Source organism: Terrapene carolina, unplaced genomic scaffold (genome assembly GCF_002925995.2).
Source record: "Terrapene carolina triunguis isolate 2854851 unplaced genomic scaffold, T_m_triunguis-2.0 Scaffold662, whole genome shotgun sequence".
NCBI lineage: Eukaryota > Metazoa > Chordata > Testudines > Emydidae > Terrapene > Terrapene triunguis.
The window spans coordinates 2,510,410-2,527,587 of record NW_020665013.1 but is presented as its reverse complement, the minus strand read 5'-3'; the positions used below and the strand labels follow the sequence as shown (position 1 = coordinate 2,527,587).

The following is a 17,178-nucleotide window of genomic DNA, read 5'->3' as shown; positions in this document are numbered from 1 at the left end:
TGCACATCTTTGAAAACTTTTAAATCTTCAGCTTTGCCATCAATGCCACTACTGTGCTCTCTGGAAATATTTTAAAACTTCTCTAAAACTTACTCTGAAATCCTAACACTAAAACAATAAGCTATAATGATTAACTAGCCGAACAAGGTATAGAAAGGCACTTTGTTCAAAGCTATGGATCCAAGCGATGCAGAGAGGACACATTCATCTGCTGCTTGAAGGAACAGAGGTGGCAGCTGGCACTATGCCACCTTTTAGAGCCATGGGAACATGTTGGAACACTGAAGGGAGAGGTAGGAGGAACACATGAGCACTCTAACAGGTGCTGCTACCAGAAGATTCCACCATCCAACCTGTACCTGTCGGCACATCCTAAGAGTGGGAATGTGCAGAGGACACAAAAAAGAACATGAGCCTGAGCACCCACATCTGCACCTGTAGTCCCCAGACCTCCCTCCACCTCTGAATTCTTCCATGATTTCTATTCATATGCCTCCCCACTCCTGCCGTGACCCTCATGCCCCCTCATCATCTGCATCTCTCCTCCATAAACAACTTTTTGTGGTTCCTATGGTTTAACTGCAGTAGATCTGTTGTCCTCTGGGCCCTGTACCCATTGTCAAGTCCCTTCCCTTGACCCCTTCCACACCCTTCACCTCTTTCCATCCCCTACTTTCCCCCCATTCCCATAGTTCCACAGTATTCTTCCCAGCAAGTATGGATTGGACGAATGGACTATACGGTGGATAGAAAGCTCCCTAGATCGTCGGCTCAAAGGGTAGTGATCAACGGCTCGATGTCTAGCCGGCAGCCAGTATCAAGCTGAGTGCCCAAGGGGTCTGTCCTGGGGCCGGTTTTGTTCAACATCTTCATTAATGATCTGGGATGACGGGATGGATTGCACCCTCAGCAAGTTCCCGGATGACTCTAAGCTCAAGGGACAGGTAGATATGCCGGAGGATAGGAATAGGGTCCAGAATGACCTAGACAAATTGGAGGATTGACCAAATAAAATCTGATGAGGTTCAACAAGGACAAGTGCAGAGTCCTGCACTTAGGATGGAAGAATCCCATGCACTGCTACAGGCTGGGGACCAACTGGCTAAGCGGCAGTTCTACAGAAAAGGACCTGGGGATTACAGTGGATGAGAAGCTGGATATGAGTCAACACTGTGCCCTTGTTGCCAAGAAGGCTAACGGCATATTGGGCTGCATTAGTAGGAGTATTGCCAGTATTGATCAAGGGAAGTGATTATTCAGCACTGGTGAGGCCACATCTGGAGTATTGCATCCAGTTTTGGGTCCCCCACTACAGAAAGGTTGTGGACAAATTGGAGAGAGTCCAATGGAGGGCAATGAAAATTATTAGGGGGCTGGGGCACATGACTTACGAGGAGAGACTGAGGGAAGTTAGCTTATTTAGTCTGCAGAAGAGAAGAGTGAGGGGGGATCTGATAGCAGCCTTTAACTACCTGAAGCAGGGTTCCAAAGAGGATGGAGCTCAGCTGTTCTCAGTGATGGCAGATCATAGAACAAGGAGCAATGGTCTCAAGTTGCAGTGGGGAAGGTCTAGGTTGGATATTAGGAAAAACTATTTCACTTGGAGGGTGGTGAAGCACTGGAATGGGTTCTCTAGGGAGGCGGTGGAATCTCCATCCTTAGAAGATTTTAAGGCCTGGCTTGACAAAGCCCTGGCTGGGATGATTTAGTTGGGGTTGGTCCTGCTTTGAGCAGGGGGTTGGACTAGATGACCTCCTGAGGTCTCTTCCAACCCTGATCCTCTATGATTCTCAGCAACATTTTACATTCAACCGTTTAATGAATGTGTTTAAGCATTTAAAATATAAGCATCGATAAAAACACTTTAAATGTGTATGGGACAGGAAACTGGGGTGGAGGGAAAAGCTGGGCATTGGTTTAGTTAGTAGGGTTGATGAAGGAAGCTGTGCAGTAAGGAATCTTGTTTCTCAGGCTCTCTAGTTCTGTCCCTAACAAATCCATGGCCAGGCTTTCATTCAAGCTCTCTCCGTGCCTTTTTCCCTCTTCCCCAGCTTCCCACTAAACTGATAAATTTGGCCAGCAGAAGATGCAGTCAGATTGACCTTGTAAGGTCCACTGGACTCAGGATCCTCTGGTGAGCTGCATGACAGTTGCCACAGGCAACAGTGCCTCTTTCATAGAGAAGCTTCACTTCTCATGCGATATTTACATTAAAGCTTTCTACCCCTCTTGCCCCGTGACTTGCACACAGGGCAAAGAAAGGGAGACATCTGCAGGCAAAGCAGTATGAGAAGCATATAGTCCAACTCCGAGAAGGTGGCCCTCTCCCTATCAGGCTGGCAAATCTATAGTTCATACAGGAGACCCAGCCCAGTAAACCTCACTAAATCAAGTCACTCTTAGGCTTCTGTCAGCAAACTTTATCAGATCAGTGGGATGCAGCTGGTGATGTGTTGGGGTTGCAGCAGACACCAATGGGGAGGCGCATCACTTAAGAGATAGACCCTAACCATTCTATGTTAGGAACAGAGACACCTGGGCAGTGGATCCCACCAGGCAGCTATTGAGGACAGAATTCGTCTGTAAGAAATGCACTGTTCTACTAACATCTTTGGGGGGGGGGGAAGGAATCCATTGATTATGATTATGCCAAAGGGTACCTTCTTAATTAAGAATGCTTGGATTCAGTAAGCCTTTAAACAAGTATTCTCTAAATAGCACCGATTTGTATTGCACTCATTAGAAATACGAGGGGAGGGATAGCTCAGTCGTTTGAGCGTTGGCCTGCTAAACCCAGGGTTGGGAGTTCAATCCTTGAGGGGACCATTTAGAGATCTGGGGCAAAAATCTGTCTGGGGATGAGTCCTGCTTTGAGCAGGGGGTTGGACTAGATGACCTCCTGAGGTCCCTTCCACCCTTATATTCTAAATATTCTAAAACAACATTCAAATGAGAATTTACAGAACTGCGACTGATCATCTAAATCACTGTCAAACTCACCTGGTCTTCAGCGTCAGAAACTTTCTGTGTTGTGTTACTTAATGATTCTGATGTGGCTGCCACTGCAGAGTCTGGTGGGATGTTTACACCATTGGTCCCACTGCTGGGAACTGTAATGAAAAATGTTATATGCTGAAGATTTAGAGGGCCATCCAAAAGGATATTTAGCTTTTGAAAATAATATGGAAAATTGCAGTTGGAAAATTTCCAACTCACTAGAGCCCCTAAGAAGCTTTAGAAGTCAGTAGCATTAAGAGTCTAACATCATTCACCTCCTACATTCCCAGAAGGCTAAAAAAAAAAAAATCAATTTGGAACCATTATAAAATGTGTTTATAAAATGTTTAGTGTGAAAATTCTACATACTTAAGTTCGACCTATACTCTTCCTTAGCATTTTATAAGATCAATTTCATAAAGTATGTACACTTAAAGTCTTATAAAATGAGGAAAACTGTTTTACTAAGGCCCCAAATCATGCAATTATGAAGCAAGTACATGACTCAATTACATAATGTGTTTTACTCATAAAGTTAATTATATTTTACACCACCAGACTCCAGGGTCTGTGGCTATGAGACAAACATACTACTCAGGTTCTGGAGACAGACAATGCCTCACAGTTCACCCAAGATGCATTTACTAAACAAACACTGCGTATCTCATTGTGTGTTGTTTCTTATGTGACAGTTGTATTTCACCCTAATGACTTCCAGGTTCCTTTGAAACCGAGTGAAATCTGGAAGACATTAAACAAAGAAAAAGGTCACTCTGAGGAGAAACAAAATTAACCTCAGAGTTACAGGTCTGTTGCCATTTTGGTTCTCTTTCCCAACATCACTATGCATACATGATCAAAATGCATGGACTATTATAGAGCAATAGAGGAATGTGATTTACCCATTTGTGAAAAAGCCTTAGGCTGTGGTGCTTGTAAAACTGCAGGGCGTAGTACACTTCGTTGCTGTTCCTTAGGTTTCTGGCTTGGGAGACCTAAACATGAAAGCAAACTTTTCCAGGACCCTCAAGTACATAAACTGCAAAAATCAACATCATCTCAATCTTCTCCTTCAGTGTTTCTGAGACAATGCAAGATTGAAGTGGCACAAAGTTCAAATTATATCATACTTGTCCCCTGGAAAATACATTTTCCTGCCCCCGCTCCCCCAAATTAATTCAGAAAGGGTAAGATTACTGTTTTATTCCTAGTCTTTAGACAGTTCCTTAATGCATTCTGCATTTTCCCACTAAAAGCTACATTAAAAGATTAAGACAGAATAAAAGCCAGAAAATTCAATTAAGAGTGAAGTGCAGAGAACATGCATTCCCAGCTGTATCTATGAAAGCCATGCACAGCTCCACACACTAGGTCTTATTCTTCCCTTTAAATTCTCTTACAGGTTGTGGAGGGTAAAATACTTTTCATGGCCTGTAAACTGAAACTTATTGAAAACACTAATCTAGCATATTGTTCCATTTAATCCTGACCGGCTCTGGGGGTCAAACTGATCTTTTTGGAATTCTATAAAACAACACAATATGCTACAGCTCTTCCATTCACATCTGGACCTTAAAAAGTCTATTAGGAACCCTCCCACCCAACTGGATCAACTCCAGAAGTCTATGGAAATCCCTGATCAGTTAGGGTTTCTCCTCAGAAGTAAAAAAAGGAACACTTGGTCCATTAAAATGTTATGAAAAAATTGTCACCTTTAACATTAATATTTTACTTGTACTGAAAGAGTAATTTTCCAAAGTATCCAAAAAGATGTCCTGAATTTGGACAGAGGCTAAGGAGACTGCTAGATATACTGACTGCCTCCATCCTCGTACACATGCCCTAATTCTGATTTGTATAAATTGGCTTTTGAGCACTAGGAGAGAGCAAAACAAAACACGAGAAAGCAATAAGCTTTGGTAATATTTTACAAACTCCCATTTGTACTGAGAATGAAACAGTTTAAGTTACAAATCATGGCTTCCACTAACACAGAGCAACAGTTTTATTTCCTTGAACTCCTATGGTAATTGTAACAGCACTGCTCTCTCTGTCACATACTTACATATACAAAACAAATTTCTTAACTTCAGTGTTCATGCAATAGAAGATGATTTTTTAAACAGGAACTAGAATCCTTCCGATTTGGAAGATTAGTTTGAGGAAATTCCTGAATAAAACGAGGTCCTCATTTAATGTGCTTTTCCTCTGCCTCAGAAAATATTAAACCTACCTGCGCTGGGTGCCTGGCCATGGATAAGTGTTGGTGGTTTCAGCCGGAATCCACTGCTCTTTTCCTCTAGAAGTACAATACAAAATATAAGAACATAGGTTCTCAGAGGCATGTAGCCAAAACAGGGGACCAAGCAGAATGCAAAGAATTAAGCACTCTGACAGCAGACAACAGAGAAGGTACTTTCAGAGACAAGCCACAGAGCGCTCACACTTTTCTCAATGTAATGCCCACCAGCAGCAGAAATACCTAATATAAAAAGAAGGGGGCCACCTAGGGATCTGGGGCAAAATCAGTATTTGGTCCTGCTAGTGAAGGCAGGGGGCTGGACTCTATGACCTTTCAGGGTCCCTTCCAATTCTATGAGATAGGTATATCTCCATATATTTAATGCTGCGAAATGGGTTTTTTCCCAAATTGAAGGAAGGTATCTTGTTTTCCTCAGTAAGAAATACAGTCTTAGCTTCCACTGAACAAGACAGTAAAGTTAAATCAAGAGGGCCAAATTATGAGTTGTTGCCAGATATACATTTTAAATTGTATTGTTTTAAGGAAAATATAATCAGATTTTTCGTTGTGTTGTAAATCATGGAGTTCCCGGGCACAAAAAAATAAAAATGGATACTTATTAAGAAACAAACATTTGCTTTAACCAAGTAGCGTGATCAGACTAAAAAGTAAAACTGAAAGCATGGCAAAATCCAACAGCAGCTACCATTAAAGAACATAAGATATTATACTGTTGACGGGATATACTTGAAAGAGATGCAAGCAAGCAGCGTATATCTACTTGGTCTCCCTGAGTGGGGAAAAAAGGAAGGGATATCTGAGGCCCTTTATTATATTGGGTTTAGATGCCTTTAATGAACCAGTCTTAACTGAGGATTATAGAAATAGTTTAAGGGGACAGACCGGTAATGAGGAAGCAATATGGGACAATGTTTGCTCACTATCATAGTGAACAGAACCCCCCCCCCCCCACACACACACACACTTATAATCTATTCACATGTGTCAAGCTTTCCTGTTACAGAAGGCCTATCCTTAGCCATGCCCCCAGCACAGAAGCAACAATACTTGTACAAGTAGCCTGTACAGGACATTTTGCTGTGAATAGTCTTTGGTTTCTGCAGCCCCACTTTGCTGAGATACAGTTTGCTAAAACACTACTATATGAGGAGGAAAAAGATCCTTTTTGAGGGATCAGAAATGGAACTAGAAAATGAAGAACACCGAAGTAATCCAACGAGCATTAGAAGCACAAAAGACTAACAAATTTCCAACACTATGAAGGCAATTACCCCTTTGGTGATGGAAGGCAATGTTTATGTTGAACCAGAATTCTACAGAACACTTGGTTTTCTATAAGCCAATGGGAGAGAGAAGCTCTCCCGCCAACATAGCGCCGTCTACACAGGGAGTTAGGGTCAGTATAACTATGTTGCTCAGAGATGTGGATTTTTCACACCCCTGAGTGACGTAGTTTTACTGCAGGAAGTGTGTAGAGTAGACCTTGCCAAAGATTCGTATTGACTTCAATAGGAATTAGATCAAGCACCTTGAGAAATTACTCTAAAAACCTATCGCAGGGATAACATTTTCTATTAGATTCTATAGGAAGATGTAAAACACCTATGGAAAATTGACTGTGACCTTTACAAGTTTTAACTTGAGTAAAATATTATTCTGTTTTAACTTAGAGTAAAATAATTTGAAGGACCTATCTAAATCCGAGAACATCTAACCAAAGGGAAAAAGACTATTCCTTATACATAATATAAAAATGCTGTATTCATCTTTAAGATAATGTTTATGTATCTCTAAAATCAGGGAGACATGATTCAGAGTTACATGAAAGTGCTCAGTTCTGTTCATTCAAGAATTTGTTTTTATTCTAATGTTGATTTTTAAGTGGTAATGGGTAAACATGGCAAATAGTTAAAATAAAAAAATAAGGGTGATGCAATCACAAATACAGTTTACGTTCATTATTTAAAGTACACTGTAATTTAACTACCGCTAACAAATCGGTAAATCTAGAAATTAGACCTATACGTATTAAGCCTCTTGCGCCTGCCCCCATCCCTCCCCGCCCAAAATAGAAGTGAAACTACGCCTATGTATTTTATATGCTTTTTGTTATTATTCTGTACCTGCTAGTTTAAACAAAACATTCTCATCCATTCTCCCATCATTTCCTTTTTATTTTACAAGGGGTTTGTGTGTGTCTGTACCATCTCCTAAAAATGTGTTTATGCAGTTACTTTAAAACTCTGTTTTTGTACTATCCTCCCAGGTTTAAAACGTGCTTAATTGGTTAACTAATACCTAGTGTGTTCTATTCTGCCAAGGCCAGGCCTACTCTAGTTCACAGCCTTTGGTTCATACTGTTAGTTATGCCTAGGGCTCCAGCAAGGCCTATAGGAGGCATTGACTGTATTTCCCATATCTGGCCCTGTAGTGCAATGGCACAGAGGCTAAGTAAAAGCTTTACCAACCCTACAGGCCTGGGTTCAAGACCTGTGTAATCTGATACCACTGCCCTGTCTCAGGATGGTCCCTGTGGAAGGCCTGTACTTTTGCAGAGGCATGCATGTGATGAGCTGGCTCCCAAGAGCATTCTTCAGGCCCATAGCCCCCCCAGATCAGATACTACAGGCATTTGTGAATCCAGGGTGTTGCATACTATGTACTTTTCATGGTCTCAGACTTGAACCTGGAGTGGAGGTGTTGCACACCAGCAGGGGAAAGGATGGTCAAGGAAAGAATTCAGGAGGGAGACATGGAATACTGGATGGATCTTCCAAGATCTAAGGAGCTGTAATTCAAACGCCACCAGATTGATCTACCGAGTCATGAAGAAAGGCCCTGCATATTGATCATCTTATCCAATTTATGCAAAGGTCGGTTGGCATTCAGGTATTTTGTGGACAGCCACACTTTCTGGCCTACTTCTATAGGCAGGGCTTCTTGGCAGTGTTTGTCAGCATGGTGTCTGTAAGCCATCTTTGCTGCTTCCAAGTGCTCTTTTAGCTTGGCTTGAGTTTCATGAATGGCCTGTACAAGACTGAAGGCAACAGGAACTGTTGTGGGTGGGGGAGCGGAGGAGTAGAAGCGTGGATTAAAAGCACACTAGAAGGGACTGGATCAGACTGAGACATGTTTTGCATTGTTATAAGTGAATTCAGCAAGCAGAAGTAATGCAGTCCAGTTATTTTGACAGTCGCTCAGAAGCAGTACAGGTTCGAGCTGTTTGAGCTCCTGGTTGATGCACTGCGACCAGCTGTCCAACTGGGGGTGATGGGCGGTGGATGCATGGGGCTTGACATCTTGAATACAAAACCTGGATATAAACTGGGAGCCACAGTCCATTGTAAGATGGCTGGGAAAGCCATGAAGGTAGAACATGTGTGTAATTAGAAGGCATGCGGTAGTTTCCGCAGTCAGGAGACACACGCATGGTACAAAATGGGCCATTTTGGTGAGTTGGTCCATGATAGTCAGTATTGTGTTATGCCCTTCAGATTCGGGTAGTTCCGATATAAAAAAAAATGAAAAACAAAAGGCCATAATAGCTGCCAACTTTAATGGAGCTCAGAGACAACTCTGTCTTTTGCAGTTCTAGGATGTAATCAAGTATATCTGAAAGCAGAGTGGACACAGGTGAAAGATGTCTTAGATCACACCAGTGGCTGAATCTCATCCACTTCTGCAGGTAATTATTACAAGTGGACTGTTTTCTATGTAATACTCTTCTTACTTCTTCAGAACAGGCTGTTTCTTGAAGAACCCCAAGGCTGGGATGAAGACTTTGACCACCGTCCTGAGAGAGAAGATGAGGGACAGACTGTAAGGTGATCAGTTGACAGTGAGCTGGATGAGGTAAGGGAAGCATGTCTGTTTTGGCCATGTGGGGACCACCAAAAGAACCCTGTCCTTGTCCTTTCTTATTTTGATCAGCTCCCTGCAGATCAGAGGAGTTGGAGGGAATGCATACAGGAGACCTTAGCGCCTAGGAAGGAGAAAGGCATCTCCCAAGGAGCAGTGACCCATTCCTCCTCTTGAGCAGAACTGGAAGCATTTCTTGGTTTTGGCCATGGCAAATAGGTCTATTTCTGGGAAGCCCCAACATCAAAATATATGGCAGAGTAAAGGGATCTATCTCCGATTCGTGATCCTGTGTGAAGCACCTACTCAGCATGTCTGTGGTGATGTTTTGCATGCCCGAAAGATAAGCTGTTGAGACGCTGATATGATTTTGAATGCACCAATTTCAGTCTTACTGCTTTGGAGCAGAGGGAGAGCAACCTCGCAGCTCTGACAGTTGATACAAACATGCATGACATGTCGTGATCCTCATGCTTAGCAGCAGTCCATGATTAGCAGCAGAAAATGGAAACAGGCATTCCTGACTGCCATGAGTTCCAGGAGGTTTATGGGTAAAGTAGTCTCAAGAGGTGACCACCTGCCTTAAGAAGTCAGAGTGCCTAGATGGGTTCCCCATCCCAGTAGGCATGCATCTATCATTAGTAGTAACATTAGAGAAGGTTGAGCAAAGGGTATCCCCCTGTGCAGATGTTGTGAGGGTCCTTCAACCAGTTGAGAGATCTTTTCACACCCACAGGCGTCAAGACTAGTTTATTCAAACTCTGTTTGTTCAGCAAATAAACAGTTCTTAGCCGCCCTGGGAGGCAACGCATGTGAAGTCTTGCATGTTATAAAACTACCAGTTGCTCTATGGCCCAACAGCTGGAGACAATTTCCCATGGATATTTGGGGGCTGATCTGGACTGTAGTGACTAAATTGGCTAGGGCTGCGAACCTCTGCAAAGGGAGGTATGCCTTGGCTGGTACCAAGGTAAGCTCCTATGAACGCCAAACTTTGCACTAAGGTTAAGGTGGACTTTTGTATGTTTAATAGTAATCCCAATTGCTGCTGCAAGAGTTACCATCTTGAACTTCTGAATATTTACAAATCTGTTGAGTAATCTTAGATCTAAAATGGGTGTCCATCTGCTGTTCTTTTTCGGAACCTGAAAAGTACTTGGAATAAAAATCCTTCCCTCTGTGTTGCATAGGAAGTGATTCTATACCACCCAAGTTCAGGAGGGGTTGTATTTCCTGTCATAGAAGGTGTTCCTGAGACAGGTGCCTGAAAAGGGACAGGGAACGGGGGTGGGATGGCAGGAGGGAAGTACAGTGGTTGGAGTATCCTGTTGAAATGATCTCCAAAACCCACTTGTCCATAGTTATATGTCCCCAAGCCCAGCATAAATGAGAAAGGAAGTCTCTGTGGTGATGGAGACATGCAGATTGTTGCAGCAAGTCTGAGTGGGGATGGTAACTCAGCACCTCAACCACCCTGTCAAAAGAGATCTCGTCCCATTCAGTCTGGGACTTACTAAACTTTCTTTTTTTGTGAAGGGGTGTAGATTCCCAGAGAACATGTCTTTTAAAGTATGTAGAACCTAGTCAGTCTTATCTGCGAACAGCTTCGATCCATCAAAAGGAAGGGCCTCAGCTGTATTTCCTTAAGAAATCCCGAGAGCTGAAGCCAGGAGCCCTCCTCATGACTACTGCCACAGAAACACAACGAGCGGCTGTATCACAGCATCCAGAGAGTCCTGCAGTGATGTTCTGGCCATCAGCTGACCCTCTGCAATGATCACCTGAAATTGTTCCACCTTCTCTGGAGGAAGATACTCAGTAAAGGAATTAAACTTCACATAGTTAGTATGGCTGTTTTTCCATCATGAGGTCTTTGTAGCTGGCAATCCTAAATTGTAGAGTAGTCAATGAAGAATATGACGTACAGCCATATAAGTAACGCTGCTTTTGGTTTTTGCCATAAGGAATCAATTCAGCATGGTGCTGTCTTCCACATTTGTTAATAGTGTTGACCACAAGGGAGATGGGGGACGGATGCAAAAATAAAAATTCCAAGTCGTTAGAGGGAGTATATTTTTTGTCCACCCTCTTACATGTAGGCTGTATTGTGGCAGGGGTATGCCAAATTATTACTGCAAGGTCTAGCAGAGCCCCGTTAATACGTAGTGCAATGCAGGAAGATGACATATGCAGAATGTTGAGCAGCTTACGCGGTGACTCCATAACCTCTTCAAGTGGAATTTGTAAGGAGTCTGATATCCTTTTAGTGAAGTCTTGGAACCATTTGAAGTCATCAGCCAGGGATGGTGAAGAAGGCGTAACAGCTTCATCTGGGGATGAGGAAGAGATATTAGATGTTGGAATGACCTCCTTGTCCACTATCACTTCCTGCTCTTCAGAGGTCTCGTCCTGTGGATCAGGCACCGTAAAGAAAGACGCTAGTGTGGATTGTTTGCTAGTGGTCCTGGAGAATTGTCAATGATAAACTGCCCAGGGATCCCAGTATGGCCAATGAGATGTTGCATACGGCATGGGTGAAGGCACCCAAGAGTGTTCATACCTGCAGGATGGAGCATGAGGCTGTCTCTTACGGGGATGTTCTGACTCCCTTGTAGCTTTTAGAAAAGAAGGTCCCCTGATAACGGAAGGGAGAGCCCTGGATGAAAATCTGGGAAACTGATGAGAAGTCCACATCTTCCTCATCATCATCACTAGGTATGGGTGGGACACCTGTAAAGATAGGTGGAGACTCTGTCAGCACTAGGTGAACCTCCAGGGATTGAGAGGTTCTTGGTACCAAGAATGGGTCAGTGCCAAATAAAGGAGATTCAGGTGTCTCTATTACTGGTAAATCCTGAGGGAATCGAAACTCTTGCACTACCGAAACAATGGTCAGTACTGAGCAGGTCGCCTGGACAGAAGTAACTGTGGAAGAAGGAGATGAAGGTATCGAACGTCTTATGCGCTCCAATGAATGACCAGTAGGTGTTAGTCTACCATGTCCTTGGTGCCTAGAACTTTGTCACCACAGAAGACCAAACGATGTCAGTACCAGTTTAGAAGAGATGGTCTTCTCCATGCTGCTGCGATCACCAGATGGTACCAATCTTCCACAGCCAGAATCCTTAAGAGTCCTTGGACTTGTTGGTGCTCATGATATATGAGGAACCTGAAGCCTCGTGGGTACCCAGTTGGAGAACAGTACATGCCAAAGTGGTTGCCGGAACCAGAGACTGTCCCTTTGAGGTAGATTCACTACCAAGGGGGCTTGAAGACTGCATCCTAGAGTTCTTTGGAGAGGATTCCAGAGACTTCCTCTTCATTGCTCTAGGGAAGTGCTGCACCAAGGAGGTCGAGGCAGTCGACTTGCTCAGAGACAACTGTACGGGGAGGGCCCGCTGGGGTCAGAAGCAGGTCGGAGCAAACTCTCCATCATGAGGAGACGTAGCTTAAGTTCCCAATTCTTTCAGGCTCTTGACTTTAATGGCAAGCAGAAATTACACTTTTAGGGAACATGAGACTCCTCAAGGCAATGGACAAACCAGGAATGCCCACCACTCACCAGGCTTGCCTACCAGCACAAAAGGTAGTGTTTAAGACTTGGTTGCATGCCTTCCAAGCATTTAAGTTCCGCTGAGGGGAGGAAAAAAATGGAGAAAGGACAATGATCCTTACTAAAAACTATAACTGTGTGTGTGTTTTAACTTTATAGAATTACAATAATTAATATAAAAGCTAACACTAAGTACTAATACTAACTAGTAGAAAAGAGAAAAAACACAGTTGAGGTAAGCTCAACTCTGACATTGCTAAGGCTCAGTCTCAGGCAGTGGTGGTTTAAAAGGAACTGAGGGCCGTTCACCCGCACAGCTCCATATAGCCATGATGCAGAGCACAAGGCAGGGTAGAGTGCATGCACGGACCGAACAGGCACCACTACCCAAAATCTCCAATCAAAAGCACACATGGCGCATGCAAACTTGAAGTGGAGCACCCATAGGGACGTTACTCCAGGAAGAGCTTCCCGGTGTTCCCCAATCACCACTTTCAGTGATGTGCTTTCCTGTGTAACTGGGCCAGACCCCAAAGGTGATCCATCTACTGTTTCTACAAGATCCGGGATAACCTTGGGTTGTACTGGAAGATCGAGGACCTGGGCCATGGAAAAATCCATATAATTCTCACCCACTCCTGAACTGATCAAGGCCCATACCATGGGGAAGGCCTGCTTGACCTGCAGGATCCACAGGTGCAGGGGAATATGTAGAACTGGAAATGAAGAATTCCTGGTTTAACAGTCTCAGGGTTTCTCCCTCATGGTACGCAGGCTGGGAACCCTGATTGGGTGTGGGGCTATTCTTTTCCCTATCATCAGGTCAGCAGGGGTTTTGACAGGGCATGTGGATGTAGGACTTGCTAAAGGCCTAGGCATAACTAACAGTGTGAACCAAGGCTGTGAACCAGAGTAGGCCTGGCCTTGGCAAAATAGCAATGAACCAGGTATTAGCTAACAGCAAGTAAGCACATTCCTGACCTGACAGGATGCTACAGGAACACCTAGAGCTCTCAAGTAACATCAGTTAACCCATTCTTACGTGAAGATAAGGAACACAGTGACCCCGAATAAGATAAGGACAGGATGACAGGATAATGGATAGGGACATTTTGTTTGAACTAGCAGGTATAAAGATATGGGCGGTAACTAAAGATGTCAGGAATGTAATACATAAAACTTGTTTGTAACAATGTATAAAAGCAGAAGTAATAGGAGAGGCACCTTTATCCAGCCAAGGGGGAAAAAATAAAATAAATAAAATAAATAAATTAATGGAGATATCCTATCTCATAGAGCTGGAAGGGACCTTGAAAGGTCATTGAGTCCAGGCCCCTGCCTTAATTAGCAGGACCAAGTACTGATTTTGCCCCAGATCCCTAAGTGGCCCCCTCAAGGATTGAACTCACAACCCTGGGTTTAGCAGGCCAATGCTCAAACCACTGAGCTATCCCTTCCCCTGGTGCATCCTGGTGCATTAACTGAGCGGGTACCATTGTCGTGGGTATGCATGTGTTAGTGCACCTGTAACCACAGTCAGGGCGCTAATACTATGCTTCGGCAACAATAAACCCGGCCGAGTGCCTTCGCCACTGAACCAAACCCTTGGTCATTCTTTATGAGTAACATCAAGGTCTTCTGAATTAACATGTGGCACTATCTGCTAGTGCAGCTGATATTGGAGCTCCAAAAAACAGTAACAATGCTGCAGCAGCAACAACATTCCACAGCACTTAACAGTGGATACCACATGCCCTGCTCCTCCACAATAGAAGCAGAGGGTCTCCTGTTTTCTACACTCTCACTCACCAGAGAATAGGTGGGACTGTACTGTGTTAGTGTGAACGGACTCAAACCAGGCAGAGCTCGCTTGGGCTTGAGCCTTAGGTAAGTGCAGAAGGTAGGTGGAACCCTTTTACGTTCCAGTTTCTTCGCAAAGACAATGCCAAAAACGCTGGAGAAGTGCGGCCATGTTCCAGGTGGTATCTATGGCCAAGCATCAGAACTGGGTGACAAAAGGGGCTGACTCCTGCACTTAGGAAGAAAGAATCTCATGCACCGCTACGGGCTGGGGACCGACTGGCTAAGCATCAGTTCTGCAGAAAAGGACCTGGGGATTACAGTGGATGAGAAGCTGAATAGGAGTCAGCAGTGTGTCCTCGTTGCCAAGAAGGCCAACGGCATATTGGGCTGTATTAGTAGGAGCACTGTGAGCAGATTGAGGGAAGTGATTATTCTCCTCTATTTGACACTGGTGAGGCCACATCTGGAGTACTGCGTCCAGTTTTGGTCCCCCCACTACAGAAGAGATGTGGACAAATTGGAGAGAGTCCAGCGGAGAGCAACGAAAATGATTAGAGGGCTGGGGCACATGACTTACGAGGAGAGGCTAAGGGAACTGGGCTTATTTAGTCTACAGAAGAGAAGAGTGAGGGGGGATTTGATAGCAGCCTTCAACTACCTGAAAGGGGGTTCCAAAGAGGATGGAGCTAGGCTGTTCTCAGTGGTGGCAGATGACAGAACAAGAAGCAATGGTCTCAAGTTGCAGTGGGGGAGGTCTAGGTTGGATATTAGGAAACACTATTTCATTAAGAGGGTGGTGAAGCACTGGAATGGGTTACCTAGGGAGGTGGTGGAATCTCCATCCTTAGAGGTTTTTAAGGCCTGGCTTGACAAAGCCCTGGCTGGGATAATTTAGTTGGTGTTGGTCCTGCTTTGAGCAGGTGATTGGACTAGATGACCTCATGAGGTCTCTTCCAAACCTAATATTCAATGATTCTATGACTCCAGAGTTTGACAAAGCTTTCATACAGCAGAGTCTGCCATGCAGGATTTGTGAGGGTCATTGAAAAATAGTAGCAAACGCTTGTACAGATAAGTCCCAGTTGGTCAACATTGAGTGATCCTGCTCTAGAAGGGGAGAGACCTATGCCAGCGCTATCCCAGTAAGCAGACTCAGCATTAGACGCAATTTACTTGATTGTGACATACTCCTTGGGCTGGAGCATAAACAGAAGTCTGCACTAGGTAAGGAACCCATTAAACTTATTGTAGGCATCATTATATATTTCCAGCAGAGGGACTCTGGGGCTGGTCAACCAAGCTGGCATCGTAAGTGCAGACAAGTGGGTACACACAGCCGCTCCAAGTGCTGGAGCTTGCTCCAGCAAGGAGCGATTTCTCATCTGTAGCTGTAGCACTTGGTCCCTCAGTTTCAGGTTTTCATCCTATAGAGAGGGGCAGTCTGCTCCTGCAGACTCACAGGCCCCTGGGGCAACAGTGGGGCAAGTGCCCTGGAGGTGTCCATACTTAGTCCAAGGATTCAGCAGCGAGTCCTGGAGAAGACCAAGAGGATTTGAGCAAGCTGCTAGAGTCTCTAACAGAACAGTCTGACCTAATGGTCAGAATAAGGGGTGGAGTCAGGGTTACAATTGGGAATCATGCTGAAGATCAAAGCCAGAGTCAGAGTCCAAAGCCACACCAAGGGTCAAATTTAGAGCCATGTCAAGAATTACGTCAGAATTGGAGTCAGAAGTCACACCTAGGATCAAAGAAGGAGTCAGCAGCAGGGGTCAGGGCAAGGAAACAGGAACTAGGAGCAGGACATGATAGCAAGAGTGTGGAACTAGGTATGGTAAAAGGAACAAGGAGCAAGGCAAGATAGCAGGAGACAGGAACAAGGGTAGGAGCCAAGCAAAGAGGCAGGGAGTTGACGTCGGAGTTCTAGGCAGCAACAGTACTCGTGAGTTGTTGCTTGAACAAGTGGTGGGACAGGAACAGGGAGCTTTATACCAAGTGGTGTCCAATCAGCAGTCTGCTGCTAGTCAGCGGGTGTAACATCTGGTGGTGGGGCATCAGCTGCAGTTTCATCTGACTGCAGCACAGTGCGTAAATCTCCCACTAGACAACTCCGCAGGCCTGGGTTCCAGACCCGCAGTGCCTGACAATAGAGATGGCAAGAACCTTTGCTGGTAACCACAAGTAGAATTTTTAATAGATTAACTGAAAGAAGCGACAAAGAGTCCCGTGGCACCTTATAGACTAACAGACGTATTGGAGCATAAGCTTTCGTGGGTGAATACCCACTTCGTCAGACGTATTCACCCACGAAAGCTTATGCTCCAATATGTCAGTCTATAAGGTCCACAGGACTCTGTCGTTTTTTACAGATCCAGACTAACATGGCTACCCCTCTGATACTTAACTGAAAGAAGAATCAAGTTCTCCTCAGAGAATTATAAAAATGCATGTGTTCTGAGGGGAAGAAGTGCAAAAGGGGAGTTGGGGGCAAGGCAGCATGGATGTTTACCACGATCAATTTGTTGTGATTTTGCACTTCACCATTCTGCAAATTGTGTATGACAAATGGGAAGGAAAGTACAACAGAAACAGTAACATAGCAATAAGGCTAATGGGGCAGTGGGTATTATGGAGGTTGCAGAAGTCACCCTATGCTTTTGAGTTGGGTTAAGTGTTAAGAAGTTTCATTCTGCTCTTTACTATGGAG

General features: G+C 44.3%; 1 protein-coding gene across 1 annotated transcript in view; it reads right to left on the bottom strand.

Annotated features, from left to right (window-relative positions):
* Window positions 1–17,178, bottom strand: part of RANBP3 (RAN binding protein 3) — a 187,651-nt gene that overhangs the window by 94,383 nt on the left and 76,090 nt on the right. Inside the window, exons 7-9 of the mRNA XM_029913475.1 lie at window positions 5,231–5,296; window positions 3,900–3,992; window positions 3,001–3,110 (exon numbers count right to left, since the gene is read on the bottom strand). Coding sequence (XP_029769335.1) covers window positions 3,001–3,110; window positions 3,900–3,992; window positions 5,231–5,296 — 269 coding nt within the window. The remainder of the gene's footprint in view (window positions 1–3,000; window positions 3,111–3,899; window positions 3,993–5,230; window positions 5,297–17,178) is intronic.